General features: G+C 37.2%; 1 protein-coding gene across 1 annotated transcript in view; it reads right to left on the minus strand.

Moving 5' to 3' along the window:
* The window catches only part of DCP1A (decapping mRNA 1A), a 36,682-nt gene that overhangs the window by 5,719 nt on the left and 13,907 nt on the right, over window positions 1–17,056 (minus strand). Inside the window, exons 5-8 of the mRNA XM_037385047.1 lie at window positions 12,417–12,555; window positions 8,072–8,191; window positions 3,276–4,040; window positions 746–811 (exon numbers count right to left, since the gene is read on the minus strand). Coding sequence (XP_037240944.1) covers window positions 746–811; window positions 3,276–4,040; window positions 8,072–8,191; window positions 12,417–12,555 — 1,090 coding nt within the window. The remainder of the gene's footprint in view (window positions 1–745; window positions 812–3,275; window positions 4,041–8,071; window positions 8,192–12,416; window positions 12,556–17,056) is intronic.

The raw sequence follows: 17,056 nt of genomic DNA on the forward strand, positions 1-17,056 counted from the left end.
AATATGTTTGATGTATCAGCAGAAAGAGTTCCCCATGGATAATCAAAAATCCAGAAGAAAAAAAAACAACCTGCAAACCCATCTAAACTTAAAGCATGTGCAACAACAATAATGGCAGAACCAGCAAATTGATTTTGGTTTAGTCAAAACTGTGAAGACTTAACAGTGTGGTACTTCAGCTGAAAACATGTTTAAACCAACAAATGCGGTTTCATACATGTTTCCTAAAATTCCAAAATCCATGTAAAATGCTTTTATTTAGGCAATTATTTACTAGCCATCATGAACAGACTGTACAGCTTATCTTATAGCAGGCCAATAGCTAAAACAGCATTTTACTTAAAGTAGGACCATTTCTACTGCCTTCACAATCAGATCTGGGTATGCTACTAAACCATCTTTTACATAGTGCAAGTTGGGCAAGAATGAGGCAATTTAACAGATTTGAAAAAAGAGGGGATGGGTAAAAGGAAACAAGAATTACAGATGGTCTCCTGAAAAGAGCACATGACAAAAGGTAATTAAAAACAACTCTTGAAGACTTGACTATTACCAGTTATTTTAACTGAACTTGAAAATTCGTATCATCTTTATTTTGAACTGTTATTCAAAGGCAGTTCTAATAATGTTAGATCTGTGTTTAGATCATTAAAACTTCCTCTTAGAAAGTTCTGAAGTAACAAATACCTTTTTTTTTAATTTAAGAAAACCAATAAACAATTAGCAGAGATACTTATTCACTTACTTGACTTGCTTTACACAAAGTCTTTGGCTGTGGAAATACTTCTGATTCCTTGTTTTGTTGTACAGTCTAAGTTAAAAAGAAAGCATGATTCGTAAGTTAACATCTACAGCTCAATTTCCAGTGGTGGTTCTCTGTTTTTATGAAAGCACAAAAATGCAAATTTCAACAGATTTTGGATGTAATTCAATCAATTTTGTAAAACTGATATAATCAATGGGAAGCTGAAAAAAAGAGTAAAGAATTGAATGTATGTTTTGTGCTTTCAATATTACAGTAAACCTTTTAACCATAACAAAACACTTCTGAAGACAGACAACTACCCTTAAAAAAAAAAAAATCCAAACACCACCTCAACACACTGAAACTGGCATCAAAACAAATGCTACCAAGTGAACAGTTCAGTACTTTGTAATCAGTCTGGTAAATTGCCAGGAAGGCTAATTCAGTATTTCTTTTCTAGGAGTTTTATTTAAATCAGCTTCAGAAAAATTAAATGCTGTTTTCTCCTAGGATTTCAGAAGTATTTTATACCTTTACAAACTGCATCCAGCTATTTCTTTAGTCAGATTTCAAGAGCATAATATAATAAAATTCAAATATTAGAAAATATTAGAAAAAAAGAGGCATATAGATAAGGTACTTTACTAAATTCCTGTGGCATTCTTTGAAAGGCTTGTTATAGCCATTTGGAATACCTCTTGGCAGCACAGAACAGGAAAACGCTGCTTGCAACAGACAGTACTTGGCTTACTTGAATTGCCATGAAAAACACTCAGGGAATTGATAGTCCTTAACAAAAAAATAAGATTAGCTTTATGAAGTGGTAACAAGTACAACATCATATTCTTAAAGTCTAATTATACAAGAGTTAAGAAGTCTTTTGCTACTTTGAGAGTATATGTGGGCCATGGAAAATTTTGTCTCATGAAAATATGTACACTCAGTGGACATAGAAGGAAAAAAGGGTATGACTGGCATATGAAGAGCTAATTCCCAGGCTATCAAGCAGACAAGGGCAGTTATGGATAAAGCCAGCTTTTTCTAAATGCTCAAAGATGTCACAATCTTCAGTCAAATCTGTACCAAGGTTAATTAGTACATGAAAGGAAAATACTGCTCAAAATGTACAGTTCTTCAATACTGTATCAAGATAGCTGCTCAATGCTGTACTTGGACCTCCTCCTCCTTCTGCAAAACAAATCAGTCCAAACATCTCAAAAAGGCGCTGGCTAGTAAAATAATCCTAGCATGTAGTAGTCACAGCCGCCTTGAAAATTTTCAACAGCAGCAGATTAGAAACAATCTAATTAGACAGCACAATGAAAACACACCCATTTCTTAAACATTAAGGCAGGGATAATTATTCTGAGGACAGAAAAGCAACACTTGAAAAATACGTGAAATTCTAACATAATACTTAGGCTGAATAGTTGAGCTTTTGATTAGATCACTGTTATGAGTAAGTCATCACCATATCCAGAACGGAGAGCAGTAACTGACCCAGACAGGGCTACCAAAGAACTTGTTAAAACCCAGTGGCAAGCACTGGATATTAATAAACATTAGGAAATTCATGCAGATGGAGCTGTAAGTAGCTTTGGTGTTTTTCATTCTTGCATTATGGTTGCACTCAAGATGCAAGAAGACATAATCAAACACTGGCTTAGTTTGCATGAACATAAATAAGTCATTGGATAACTTCAGAGATGGGCACTACAGGAACTTTGAAGAAAAACAGAAATCCAATAATGTCTTTAAAACTGAGGTAGCCAATTATACAACAGAGCAATAATAACTGATAAAAAATAATTTATAACATAAAGCCACATGCATTAATCTTACAGACTATGAGTGACATTTTCACCTGGTCTCTCAAAGCAATTTTACTACTTTGGCTTATGTTAAGACATAGTCAATAGATTCTTCTCCAAGAAATAAAAACTTTAAGAGGTCATTTATAAGCAGTACTAGGATAAAATAAACCAAGGTGGTCAATTACACAAAATAAACCAGTTTACCATCCATTTTACTAAATAACTAACAGTACCTCAATGCAGCCCACAGGTATCCCCAGCAGAAGGGGGTCAAAATTGAAGGAGTATAAAACATCCAAAACAAAGTAACTAGAAGCAGGAAACTCTTAATTTTGTACCTTCAGAGAAGGTGCAGGTTAAGACTTCCACAGTATTAACTCTTGTAACACTGTAACCTTCTGCCCCCTTTCAGATCATCAGTTCTCAGTAATTTTCTGACAAGTACCAATGAATTCTTCAGGATGTCCTCATCCCCTAACAGCACCAGCTTAAAAAACCCTCCTCCTCTACAAACAGGTCTGTCACTGATAGCAGATGCTAATGATATAAAACTAATGGAATTGGATTTTTAAGTCAGCAATTAAATTAATATCACACAGTTGAAGTCCCTAATTATTTTTAAAAGGCTCATATATAATAGCAGATTTTCCAAGAGAAAAATACATGTAGCCTAAACACAGTCTAAAGCTTCATGGATATAAAAACCCATAGAATACCTGAAGGGGAGAGATTATCTTGCTGTTCAAGGCTGATGGCTTACTGTGAGATTCTTTGAAGCTTTCTGGTGTTGCAAGTTGGCCAACCGAGGCAGAGATGTTTGGTGTTAAGGAAGTCTTAGTGAGAGACTGCTGTTGCATTTGGTCATGCTGTGGGGTCAACCTGAGTTTCTGGAGAAGATCAACACTTGTATGGGATGTATTTGAGACAGTTCCTGTATTTGTTGATGTCAAGGGTGCTATAAGCTGGCTTTGGCCAGCCATTAGATTTTGTGGAGCGTGGTTCACTTCAGATGGCAGTTGATTCACTAGTGGGGATATCTGCTTGGCAGCTTGCTGCATAACTTGCATTATACTGTTGTTTTGTTTTAGGCCAGGAAGCATCTGAGCAGGGGCAGCTTCCATTGTTGAGGCTGAATTAAGAATAGGGCTTAAACAAACTGAATAGCTTGAAACATTTTTTATATCAGGCTGGGAAACTGAAGCTGGAGGTATTAGCATAGGTGTTGAACATTCTTGCTGATTGAAAGGATTGGCACTGCTTTTAATGCTTGGACTTTCAGATTTCCCTAGAGATTGTTGCATTACTGTTGACTGGTCAAAGGAAAAAGGCAAGAGCACACTGTGCTGCTCTCTGGCAGAGGTGTCAGTCTGCAACTTCTCCGTGCCCTCTGGATTGGGATACGGAGCTGTGGGCTGTTCCTTTGGTACAGAGGTTCCAAACAGTTCCTCCAAAGTCAGATGCTTCTGTCTTGACTGAAATGGCTAAAAAGAAGGGAAAAGGAAATTTTCAGTTTAGAAATATACACACCACTGTGTACCTCACATAGCCTATTATAATTTCAATGAAACGATGAAAGACAACTAGGTCAAATGTACCTAAAATACAGTTTGGATATCAAGCATGCTCTATTTACAGGAATTGTGAAGTCAATTTCATTTACAAGCAACATCCTATCTAAGCTTTTTCTCTACAGCCTTTGACAGACAGACTGTGCACTAGTAGTACAGGAGGGGCAAGGCTATGGATTCTGTCATTGAGATGGCACCTGCCATCATTGATCACAATGACTACACAAAAGACTTCGGGGGCTGGTGGGGGGGAGTGCATAACATCCATGTTTCCATGTTGAGCAAAATCCACACAGAATTTAGAGTTGCAAATAATTAAATAGCCAAAAGTTCTTGCCCTTTTTCATTAACAATGCAACAGATGTTGCAATAGATGAAAGAATCTGAATAAACCTAAACATATGTACGTACATCTCCTTGAAAAGCGTGTACATATACACACACACAGTTACATCTACCAGCCCTTTAGCCTCTCCCAAAAATACACATCTAGCCTACACCACTGCCACTGACATTACTAAATATCCTTAAAATCAGATGTTTCACCTTCTTAATATTTTGCTGAAAATATTTAAAAATGTGTTTCATGAGAGAAAAACCCCAGCTATTAATACCCTTAATCTCACAATTTTCCCTTCCCCCCCCCCCCCCCCCCCAAGGTTGTACAGGACCAGAAGTTATGTAAAACAGCTGGACTAAAATACAACATTCTGTTCAGAAGACTGAATGGCCTGCAGCACAATTCCAGTATATTCTGATGGTATGTCTAAACAAAGATGCTATTTTACAATGACAACTACCGTACCATGACATTGCTAGGCTAGATGTAATTTTACCAGCACAAAAAACAATAGTGAAGGTACAGCAGTACAAGTAGCATGCAAATAGCCTAACAAAACCCCCTTGAGCTTGAAATCATATTGACTTCTGCCTGGGTTACTAATATCTACTGCCATTGACGTTACTCATTTTTACGTAGTTTAAAGTCAGGCACACTTTTTTTGCAGCCGAGACATTCTATAGTTTATAAATCTTGCAAATTATGTTAGGAATTCTTCCAAGAAAGTTGTTCTTACTTTTCTCCACTGATCTTACTGTTCCAGAGACCTGCCCCTCAACTGTAAAGATTCCATTAAGAGAAAAATCACTATTCCATCTCATTTCAAACGCAGCTTTTCACTTAGTATAATAAATCACCTCTCTTTCCTTTATTGGCATATTACAATATTCAAGTAATAAACAGAAATCTCTACCATGCTCTGATCCAAGCCAGACTAGCCCCTTACATGTACACAGTCTCAAATATGAAGTTAATTTCCAGCCCGAAGTATGAAACACATCTTTTGACTGTCCCATCTCTGGCTGAGGTATATTTTGAGTGTATCATCAACTCAGTATGTTATGAAGACCCTTATCAGCAGGGGCTGCAAAAAGGCAATGTGATCACTTTGCTTCACAGGAACAGAGTGCTGCTCAATGGGTTTCTCCAGAAATCTTTTCAGATTACTTTGAAACATGAATTTGCAGTCAGAGCTGGCACTATAAAGTTTAATTTCAGTGTTCTGGTTCAGTTTTGCTGATCACTGGCACAAAAGTATTTAATGATACAACTGAACTTCACTTTGAACTGCCAAGATAAAAAATTTGAACTTCAGAATTTCACAGAAGATATATTTTTATTCCCACATCTGCGATATCTTTAGCATGAAATTAAGTTAGTCAATCAACATACAAGTGTGACATTTCGGAGAGGATTCAGGAATCTTACCCTACTTACCATATGTACACTGTTTTTTAATTTCACTGGTCACTTGTTTTATTTAGATTAAAAAAATACATTTTTACAATTGAAATGGAATGCTCTTCCAGTAGTCTTCCAGCTGTCCACATTATTAAAAATGTGATTAACACACATTTGTGATATATTTGAACCCAGTTAACTAGCTTTACAGAATTATAACTCATGTTACCCTATTAATTTTTTCCAGTATCTCTGCAGCTATTATTTTAAATGGCTCAACAGAATTAAAAATATGCCATTTCACCCGTTCTATAAATCAACTGTTTCCCTTCAATTACTTCAAAGCAACTTGTTAGAATCTCATCTTTCCAATTTTTCCTTTACTCGTTACTGGCTTTCTGTTCTACAATTCCATGTGCTGTCAGGTGGGGTACTTCAGCTGATTGTGTACAGTCTACCTGGAGTGACCCAAAAGAAAGTATCTTCTTTTAAAACAAAGCCTCAGGCAACCCTGCTGCCAGGTCTCAGTCTGGCAGAGCTGGCTGCCAGGGGTCAGTCTAACACTTAGCTGACCCAAAAGCAGAGGTGCTGCTGAGGGGATAGAGGGGGCTAAAATAGCAAATAATCCCAGTGAACTCCCCACTCCTCATTTTAGTTCATGAACTGTTACTACACCATCCCCTAAAAGATTCCTGCTGCCCATACCCTAGCCCTAAGTACTATAGTAATATTACTACAAAGTACTTTGTTTACAAGTACTAAGTGCAAGGTTGCAAACATCTTCATAGAGCATTTCATTTTTCAGACACTGTGGTTTACTGTATCAGAAACGCAACAATAACCTATGGCAAGGACGGGAGGCAGGCCTTGTGGCTTACCTCAGCGGATATTTTGCGAGAACCACTGCTGACCCTTCTGTGCCCACCGGGTGGCACTGTAAGCAGTGGTATTACCAAGGTAATACCTTGGGTGTTACAGGGAATTTAGTTATTGCAGAATTTTTTTTTTTTTCTAAATTTATTTCTGAAAAGTCTTGCACAAGGCTACAGCTTCCTTGTGCAGAAATGCTTACTAGAAAATGGAGTCAAATATTGAGCTATTGCTACCTATTCCAGCCACTGCAGTGACGATACTAAGCATTTTGACTTAAGTTTCCTGTGGTTTAAAGACAACATTTACATGAAACAGAGGTTATTTTCACTAGAATTTTTACTGTGGTTTGCACCTTAATTCAGTAGTAACACCAAGCTTTAGAATTTTTAGGTTTCTGGGTACATGCTGATTCAACATGTTGCATCTAATACCTGAAACAGGTCTGAACACTGGTATTACTACAATTCGAGCAACATCCCTCCCCAACAACACTAAATTTTTATTGATTTTTTTTTTCAGTATGTCCCTTCCTGCAGAGGAAGGAATATACTGTCAAAAAGTGCTTAACTTAGGAAAAAAAGCCCCAAACAGCGCTACTCTTCTGCTCCCAACTAAACAAAAAGCCTCAATGCAAACCAAAACAAAACCACACAGTTTTTCCACAGTCTAAGTATAAAGGGATTGGCCAAGCAGACTGATATTATTACCAGTCAAACAAGCAGAGGTTCAATGCAAGCTATAGAAGTGTGGAAGAAGATAGGTAAACACACCTTCAATTATGTTACAGAGAATTCTATACTGCCATGACTGAAGCACTTTCTTTTTCTTGGCTGGCAATGCACTGTTGACCTAAGTTAGCAGGACTGTGGCTGTAGCTTTGAAGGCAGCACAGACAAACCTTAAGTAAATGTCTTGGAAATGAGAAAACTGGGCTTGAGTTCACAGCTGAAAGACTGCAACAATGTGTAGAGCTAACTGAGGCCACACTCAGTCCAATGTGGCAGAGGTATCTTTTTGCTTCTTGGCTCTGCAAGCCACCCTGCACATTGTCATAGACTCGCTTCTTCCAGAATCCAAGTTAGCCCATATAAACATATCTGGATTTTCACAGTAGTGTGGACAAAGCCTCATATTTTAAATAAGTCAAAAGACAGAATTTAGGACTCTAAAAGTCTTTAAACTCATTATTTTATTTAAAGCAGTAATACATTCAGACAACACTGCAGGCATTGTAAAAAAAAAAAATAAAAGGAAAATTTTCGTATCAAAACAAATGAAAAAGTAAATGAAAAAAAACCCCGCACCTTATTTAGGGTTGGATGAAACATACCTGCTCTTGCAATTGTAATGAAGTTTTTTGTTCTGAAGGCTCTGTGCTCTCTGGCTTTGGAGGATTTGCATTTTGTTGCATTCCAGAACTTGATATAATACTTAAGTCACTGATCTGACTCTGGAGTGGAGAGTGAAAAAGAAAAAAAAAATTAACACAAATACGTGAGTGTAAGTCTACATTTACACACTCCTACAATCCTGTTTATATGGCACTTTGACAGAAATACAATGTACAGAGTACTGATTTTTTTAAGACACTGTGGAATTCACAAATTTTAGGAAATAAAAATCACACCATGACATCCACCATCTGGTATACAGTTATAAAGCTTTTACTCTTTGTATTGGAGGGAAAAAAAAAAAAAAAAAAAAAAAAAAAAAAAAGAGACAACTGGCTTCATACTTTTTTCACCAAGAAAGAAAATTATTAAAAAAAACCCAAAACCCAGGCTTTTCACATCCTTTATCTGCATTAGCTGCTAGCAAGTAAGTTTGCTATACTTCACTAAATCAAGAACCCAAACTAGAAACAGCTTAGAAAAAAAATCCTGTCAGAAATCATTTGTAAGTGGCTGGAAAGAGAACTTGTCACTGATTTACTTCCACCAGATCTAATTAACCATGTACATATATTTTTCAGAAGGTGTTAATTTGATCTTCTGTGAACAAGGCAAAAACAGACAAGAGAATTACAACAGTAGTTTACACAGAGTTGACTTACACCTTTAACAAATACATACATAAACGAATATAGAACTTGTATTACAGTTTAAAACACCAGTAAAAAACCCCAAACTGTAGAACAGTCTAGCTTTCAAAAGGTAAACTACACCTTATGCTTATGATACAGCTGAACATTAGCACAACACGTGATGATTGCTCTGGTCACTTACCCACAGCAGCAAAATAGGGGTTAAACATTTTAGCAGCAAGATAAAAAGAAATCTGAGCTTTATTATTCTTTTGTTTTCAATTTCTAATTGAACGTAATAAATGCAAAATCAAGATTATATATTGTGATTTAGGGACAGAGGCGAGAAGCAACTTCTCCCATCTTTCTGACTTTTAGCCACTAACTTGAAGGTCAAAACTGTGCTTGAAATGCTGAATGCCTTGTGGTTACAAAATCAGACAAAGCGTAGTTTTCTTTTCACTAGAGGATGAGGTGCAGTATGTTTCCCTGCTCATACTGAAACACACACAAAACACCACACTATAAAAAACATCCGTTCATTAAAAAAAAAATAATCTCAGAATTCATTCATTTTCACATATGGACTTGATGTAGTGAGTACTTGAAGGATTAAGCTGATTTGGAATCCTAGATTAAATCACTCAGACCTTCATAAATCTCTTTTTCACTCTCTCTGCCCCCTTCTCATGCTGACACTCTGCCAATCTCATGTGGGCTGCACACAAGGATTACTGTATGATCCATCTGGAATGTACCAGGCAGATAAGTACTTTCTGCTCCTAAATACAAAGTCATGTGTAATTACCAAGTGCCATAAAATAATTAAAAAAAAATTAAGACAGGAAAGGTCTCTCAAGAAACCACCTTCAAAACAAGCTGGTTACCTAATTATGTTAACATTGACACACCTTGGCTACAAGGAGTTCCAAAGTTAGCACGCCAGAGGTTTGTTGCTAGAGTTGAGGGGAGTCATCAGAACATTCTCCAAAAAAGTTTGCTTGAAACGTGACCAACATTGCTCAACTCTGTTTATCTGGCAAATTCTACAGCACTACAATCATAGTACCCTATGGGACTATGTTGAACAGCTTCAGTTTACGGTTCACATACACAGAGGACATTAAGTAATTATTCTAGTTTCACTAGCATTCTAAAAGCATCAAGAAACACACACACGCCACCAACAAATCAAGATCAAGGCAGAAAAACCTCAATGCCATAGTAGCTCTGCTGTAGCCCATGCTCTGCATATTTCCCTAATGTGTTTACAGGCACCACTGATGTCAACTGGCCACCACAAAATCTGCATACCATTGCCTGTTTACCACTTTTGCACTTGTCTGCAGAACTTCATCCATGATGCTCAGGAACTTTGTTTCTACCAAAAGCTTTTCAGTACTTTCACACAAAAAACATCTGAAAATCAGGAGAGAAGCTTGAATATTCCAAGTAATTTTTAAGAGCCATCTGTTGGAAAGGTATATTATCTAATACTGCAAGGTCAAAGAGGGAGAAAGTCTTGATTGCACCCTAAGAGGGCACAACCAAAACAGTGAGTTCTTGTGGTGTGCCTTTTGGATTTTTTTTTTTTTTTCCAGAAAAACCCCTTCCGTTCCCTCAAATCCATCTTAAATGATACAATATTGAAAGATGAGTCATTCAGGCGTTCAGGTTTTGATGCTTCCTTCTGTGGTCTCACAAAAGCAGCTACTTCCACAATGCTGGCCTTCATACAAAAGACACCTCCCCAAACAACACTCAGAGAATCTGAAGCAATTTATCTCCGGATTTAAAGCATTGAAAAAACAAATTACTGATTTTCAGAAACTAGTTTCTAGCCTGGGTCAAATATATTGTATTGTTTGTCACATTCACCTGCCCTCGATCTACGTCGGAAAGTGACAAATTCAGCTGGCTCTTACAAGGTTTAATCCACATGTTCATGCTTTTCTCCTTGTCCCACACTGCACTGTAACAATCTAGAATCCTACAAAGACTCAAATTGCAAGTACTCAAAGGAACCCTGCTACATAGGCAACTTCTGGAAGGAATTAAGCACTGTATTAATGTGCTAACTCTTCTCCCACAGCCACAAAAAACAGACCCCATCTCTGCAATGTTATACTCACACATTACTATTGCACATCCCTGTATTACTATACTTGGTGAGAGGTGCGTTCTTTTTTTGGATCTCTCACATATTTGTCCTGCGAGTATGAATTTGGTCCTCAGGACTATGTAAAGTAACTTTCCTAGAAAAACTAATGCTCTCCATTATGTAAACCTGCGAATTTAGCACTGGCAAAAGATACCAGACTCATCCTTCTGAAATCAATTTATTGAAATGATAGACAAACAGTAGACAGGACCATAGTAGTAAACTGGGGAACAGAAAGATAGGGGAACAGTATTGTTATAGTTAGTCTACAGCTATTAAAAATATGCTTCATAGTCGACAATTGTACTGAATGACTAAATCTCTAATATCACAAGATGCCTTCTGAGACTTAAGAAGAAACAGATGCTGCTGTGTACAACTTATTTGCTATTCCCAGAGACAAAGTTTTCTCACAGCAGGAAAAATCACTGTAAAATGGGTCTCTATCAAGCTACGTTCCAAATTGGATCACATGATCAGTATTCAATCTATCTTGCCTGAAATCAGAGACTGTTCCCAAGTCTAGTGAGTGTATTTGAAGGAGAGAACAAGACATCAGCCTGAAAACAAGGCTACTGAAACAACGGCAGAGAATGCCTGTACTTTAAACAAAACAGCTAATGTGTTAAAAATACTCTCCAGACAGGCTTTCGTAAAGATGAAAACTAACAAAAAAGTACGCAAAAAGTTGTCCACTGAAGTATTAATCACAGAAATAAAACTTATGAATTCATGCAACACGCAGACCTCACACTGTTTTAAAACAAGAAGCATTTTCCCCACATTACCCCTTCTCTCCAAGTCATTGTACATCTGTGCTTGGATCATAGACACAGGGTAGTTCAAAGTTTCTGGGCTTCTGTTATATTATTCAATTATTTAGTGCACAGCTCAGTGAATGTTCTTGATTATGGCAAATCTCCTCCACTGACTTTCAGTACACAGGAAAAAACTGAAAAGCCAAAATGTCAGCCACTATAAGGAATATTTACAATACAGGAACTTCAGAATCACAAAACCAGCCATGTTTAGTAGTAAGCTCTTCTACAGTGTTAAATATATACCTATTTGTTTGCATTTCCTTTGGGAGTGATCTCACAAAGCAAGACAGTAGGTGAATACTGAGATAAAGCAGCCCATGCAGCTGTTTTAGGAAAATATTTTGCTGTGTCTGCATTTCCAGGTATCTGTTTCTAAAGCTGTATTTCCCACCCCCCAGAAGGTAGCAATTCAAACATAAGAACATACAGGCCCATTAAATGATGGATTAGGTGCACTACTTCACAATCTTGAGTTAGAATATATTGCACAGGATGATTCAGTGTGTAAGAATTATTCTCTATCATCTTTCTCTCAGAAATAACAGGGCATGCTATTTCAGTGGACTCTATATGATATTCTAAGCCACTTATTCAGAAACAGAAGTAGTTGGTTTATTTATTCATAAGGTTAGGAAAAAAGAAAAGGGGGGAAAAAAAATTATTTCCTTACTCGTTCATATTCATCCTTGGCTTTACTAAGCATTTCCAAGATGTCAATGGGCCTGTTTTCATTGCAGCCATTGGTTCTGCTGGGACTTTTTCTGTCCTGGGAAACATGCTGTGATCTCTGAGCTTCTTGTTCTACCACTCTGTAACAGCAATGGAGAAACAGGATTTTATCTAGAGTTAACATCTTGCAAAAAACAGTAAGGAAAAATGTACTCCCAGCATATTAACATGTTTTGTTCTGCCTGAATAAAACCCTCACACATAGTTGACCAAAGTTACACAAATTTTCATTTGCCACAAGGTTTACACAAGTCAAATTGTCAAATGGTCTGTACGACTTCTCTCCAACCCAGACAGCACTGGTCTGTCTCTCACAAAGTTTGCCTACAGTAAACACTACTTCTGTAAACCTGTCATTTTTAGACATTTTTACAATAAAATACATGGACATCCAAGCATACGATATACAAAGAGCACATGTATTATACCATAGATTGAGGAAAATGTTATTTACTCTTTATTTCCTAACTTGCATTTTTTTCATATTTAGCCAAATCAAGCCATGTTATTCAACAAAATCAATTAAAACCAGTTATAACTTAGGATGAGGCCTACCATTATCTAAGAAAACGAAACCAGTATGAAAGAAGAGAGCTGGCTCACACCAGATGTTTCTGGAGTCAGTCTACAAGGAGGCTTAGAGCAAGTTACCCCTTACTCCTCCACTTAAGGCTCTGGAAAGAACAGCAAACCATTTCCTTCTCTAGCTGCCCTGTAGTCATTCCAGTTACCTGCAGGTCTACAACATGTCTTTTCCTCTGGTCTTTGGTGCCTATGGTTCATTCACCAGTTCTACTCCACCCCTGCCTACCTCAAGTATAAAAAACCTTCCATTTAAAAGACTGCAAGAAGATGATGTGTACCTGGTCCGTTTCATTAATGAAAGTAAAGGCAGCATATACTTCTACTCCTAATCCATACGCAGTTCACAAGATATACATGGCTGTGCAATGCGCTAAAGCTTATCCTCTTGAAATAAACACACACCAGCCTGTAATCCTTTCTTTTTTAAGCCTGCATTAATCAAATATGTTAAGAAAAAACAAGCACTGTAAACAGAGCAGAGCTCTGGAGCTAGCACTTCACTTGAGAACTCTCATGCTGTGGTACTGATGGCTGGTGGGGGAGCCAAGAGGTGCCATCACAACAATCACAGGACATGTCAATCATTCCAGCCTCCAGTTTTTTTAGGTCAGTTTGGATTCAGGACAAACTGGATTTTATAGACTGTATTTATATGCACCTCTATGTTGCCTTTTCTGAGGAGAAAAGTAGTTCAACTCTTGGAATTTTCTTCCCAGTTTTCTAGCAACCAAGGCTCTTTACTTCGCTAGAGTTTAGCTGCATTCATTTGAATAAAGGTTAGATTTGGCTTTTAAAAATTCAATGTTGCTTTCAGAATTACTTTGAATATTTTTAATCATACAAGCTGCTTATTAAGCCAGCTTCTCATTATTAGTACAACTTTGTCTGTAAGGAAGCATTCACCTGCGAACATAATTTGGAATAGGTAGGCCAATCTACAGTGTGACAATTTCCAAGAACTGCAGCGTGTGCTCCTTTGGATGAAGCAGCTCAATACCGTACCAACGTTTCTATGGTGACACCCTGAAAGAACATTTTGTTCTAGCACCCCACGCGGTCATACAGTCCTGACTTAGGACCTGTCTAAACTCAACTCCAAAACTAGGGATGAGAAAGGGCAAGGTAAAAGAACCAGAACACTTTGCTGAGATTTTAAGTGTTAGCATAATCATATCAGAAAAAAAAGAAATACTTCAGATAAAAGGAAAACTCTGGACAGCTGAAGTCACGCCTGAGCTGCGTGATAGGTGAAGCAAAGGTTTCAGTCTTGAGACATTCCTCCTGCTCTTAGCTAACTGGTCCAGAAGGTTTCAATAAAACATCTTCCCATTAAGCAGTCCTAACTGGTGTCATAGCAAAGTATCTTCAAGGAGTACATCCATCTCACAGATATGTTTCGCAAAGATTTCTGAAAAACATTTTGTGATATTTTCCTGTTGTCCATTATGAAGTGTTTGTTACCTTTTTAAAGTTTACTTTTTTTTTTTCCCCAAGAATAATAAATCATCTTCTCATGTAGATGTTTAACAGCTCTTCCTCCATCCCCTGTCTCATGCAGGTTACATTCAGATGGTGTTACCAATATACCCCCAAAACTATCTGAGATACTCTCCCACCTCTGTTGCCTGTATCTCAGCAGTCAGTTTGGGTCTGACTGTTGAAACAGGGTAAAAACAAGTTTAAAGACTAACCTAAAACTAAAAACCCCATACAAATTTACATGTCAGAATGCAATAGTTTCACAAAGATTTGAAAAACCCCATTTTCTATCCTACTAGAAAGCTCATCCCTCATAAACAACCATCTTGGCTTGACCCAAATTCATTCCTTCTAAAGTCAGGAGTCTGATGACTCCCACAACATTTTTTAGTTTCAGAAAAACCTAATACATATATTAAAAAAAAAGAAAAGAAAAGAAAAGAAAAAGAAAAGAGTTCTGTAAATCAAATAGCTTTGCTGGGGAAAAGAGTCAACTATGGCAAATCTGTACACTGAGCATGCTCTGTATGCAATCCAGGATTAAATCTTTTTTAAGCAAGGCCTGCTGTTTCCTTCCATTATATCAGATAGTAGAAGATGCACACATTCCTTTAGGGACACAGTAGCTGCTGTGACAGTTTAAGAATATCTGCAGTTATAACATCGTGAAAATATACCTGGCACAGCCTCACAAAAGTGGGGGTGGGGTGGGGGAGACACAGAGAAAGAGAATATAAGAAGTGAAATCTGTGATTACGAAGCCTACAAACACTAATTTACTTTTCTTTTGCAAGATAAGCCACCAAAATATAAATGGATGGCCTGCAATCCTGTTAACTCAGTCTGGCACAATAAGGTCAAGTCAACCAGCAGGAAAGAGAATGCAAATCTCCTTGAAACCTTTTATGGTAATGTTTCTGAAGCTCTGAGGTACTATAAAGTCCGTACCCTTTCCTATCAGTGGTAAAAGAACCCACCTAAACAAGAGGGTGCAAAGCCCAATTTCCACCCAAGACAAGAACCTACGGAACAAAATTAAATATTTATTTCCAAATATACTGAACTAAGCCTGATGGAGCCTGCCTGCTGCCATGTGCTGAAATGCAGCTTTCCTTCTCCAATATTCAATTTTATTTTATGTTTTTTAATTATAGTGCATTTTTACTTTCTTAAATACATCTTTCACCCAGGATGAAATAACTCCTGCAGTTTCAGCCTCCATATAGAGAAGCACAGAAGTATCAGCATTTTTACTTTTCTTCTGACTGCCTTCTACCCATTTTGGAGGAGAAAAAACTTGATGTTTGTGGAAACAGATGTCAGCAAGACAGTGGCAATCCGCTTCTCATCAAGTTTTTAACAATAGCCTTGGAAGTGCAGCTTTTCCATCCTACAGTAATGTGCAACTAGAATGCCTTCATTTCATTTTTCCTAATACAAATATTTAGATGCTCAGAAGCTATAAGACATGTGGTACCAAATTTAGTGTGATTTCATTCTACAGTGCTTTTTCAACAAAAACAAGTAAATACACTTACACTAAATACTTTCATAAGTATAGAAATGGCTTCTGCCAATACCTTTCGTACCCCCAACACAATACACAATCTCAAGGGAAAAAAAGGACTATAAGCATTCTGACATTCCATAATCTAATAATGAAGAAAGACCTTATGAAAAGAAGCGCTCAGATAACAGAAGACTTATTACTAGTAGCACTGAGGCTAGCAAAGATCACTTATACCTTTTTTTGACCAAGTTAACAGTAGCAAAGACTAAAAATCATAATGAAGTCCTAGCCAGCTCAGCAAAATTTAAGTCTTTATTCTACCAATATCCAATGAATAAATCTTTTTATTTACACATTTGATTTCTCTAAAGCTCAATATATGTTTCCCAAAGTCTGCTTGATGCATTAACTCTAATTTCAAAGGTATTTTAAAACCACAGTCATTCTAACACCCACCATAAAATAAAATCCAACATTTAAAAAATACATTTCAGCTTTCTGGCCTTCCAAAATAATCTGTAATCTCTGAAACTTTCTAGGCTGCTGAGATGCTACAATCACAACAGCATGTGAGTATCCACACCATAAACAGGGGTGAAGCAATAACGTCAACTTTGGCACTTCTGCCTGTGTGTGTTAACAAAGCTGCTTTACAGGCATCAGAGACCCAAGAAAAGGCAGACTATGGTAGTTTAGAAAGGAGATGACAACAGAGCTTAGATTATTCCCTGACTGACTTTAAACAAACCTGCTGGGTCTACACTATGACTAGTTTCCATATAATTAAATTTTGCCAGTCTCCAAGAAATCCCGACTTGCAAGACCCAACATGCTGATAAAGGCATGCAATAGAAAAGAAAGTTCAGGAAAGTAGCGTGATAGCAAAGAAAAGCAAAGCAGAAAACAAGGGATGAATATCCTGTGCAGTCATCTGTATTTTGCAATTTTGCATTTTTGCTAGCGTAACTACTCTGTCACACAATTCAAGCTCTTCTCTTTTGTAAGGA

Source organism: Falco rusticolus, chromosome 4 (assembly GCF_015220075.1).
Source record: "Falco rusticolus isolate bFalRus1 chromosome 4, bFalRus1.pri, whole genome shotgun sequence".
Taxonomy (NCBI): domain Eukaryota; kingdom Metazoa; phylum Chordata; class Aves; order Falconiformes; family Falconidae; genus Falco; species Falco rusticolus.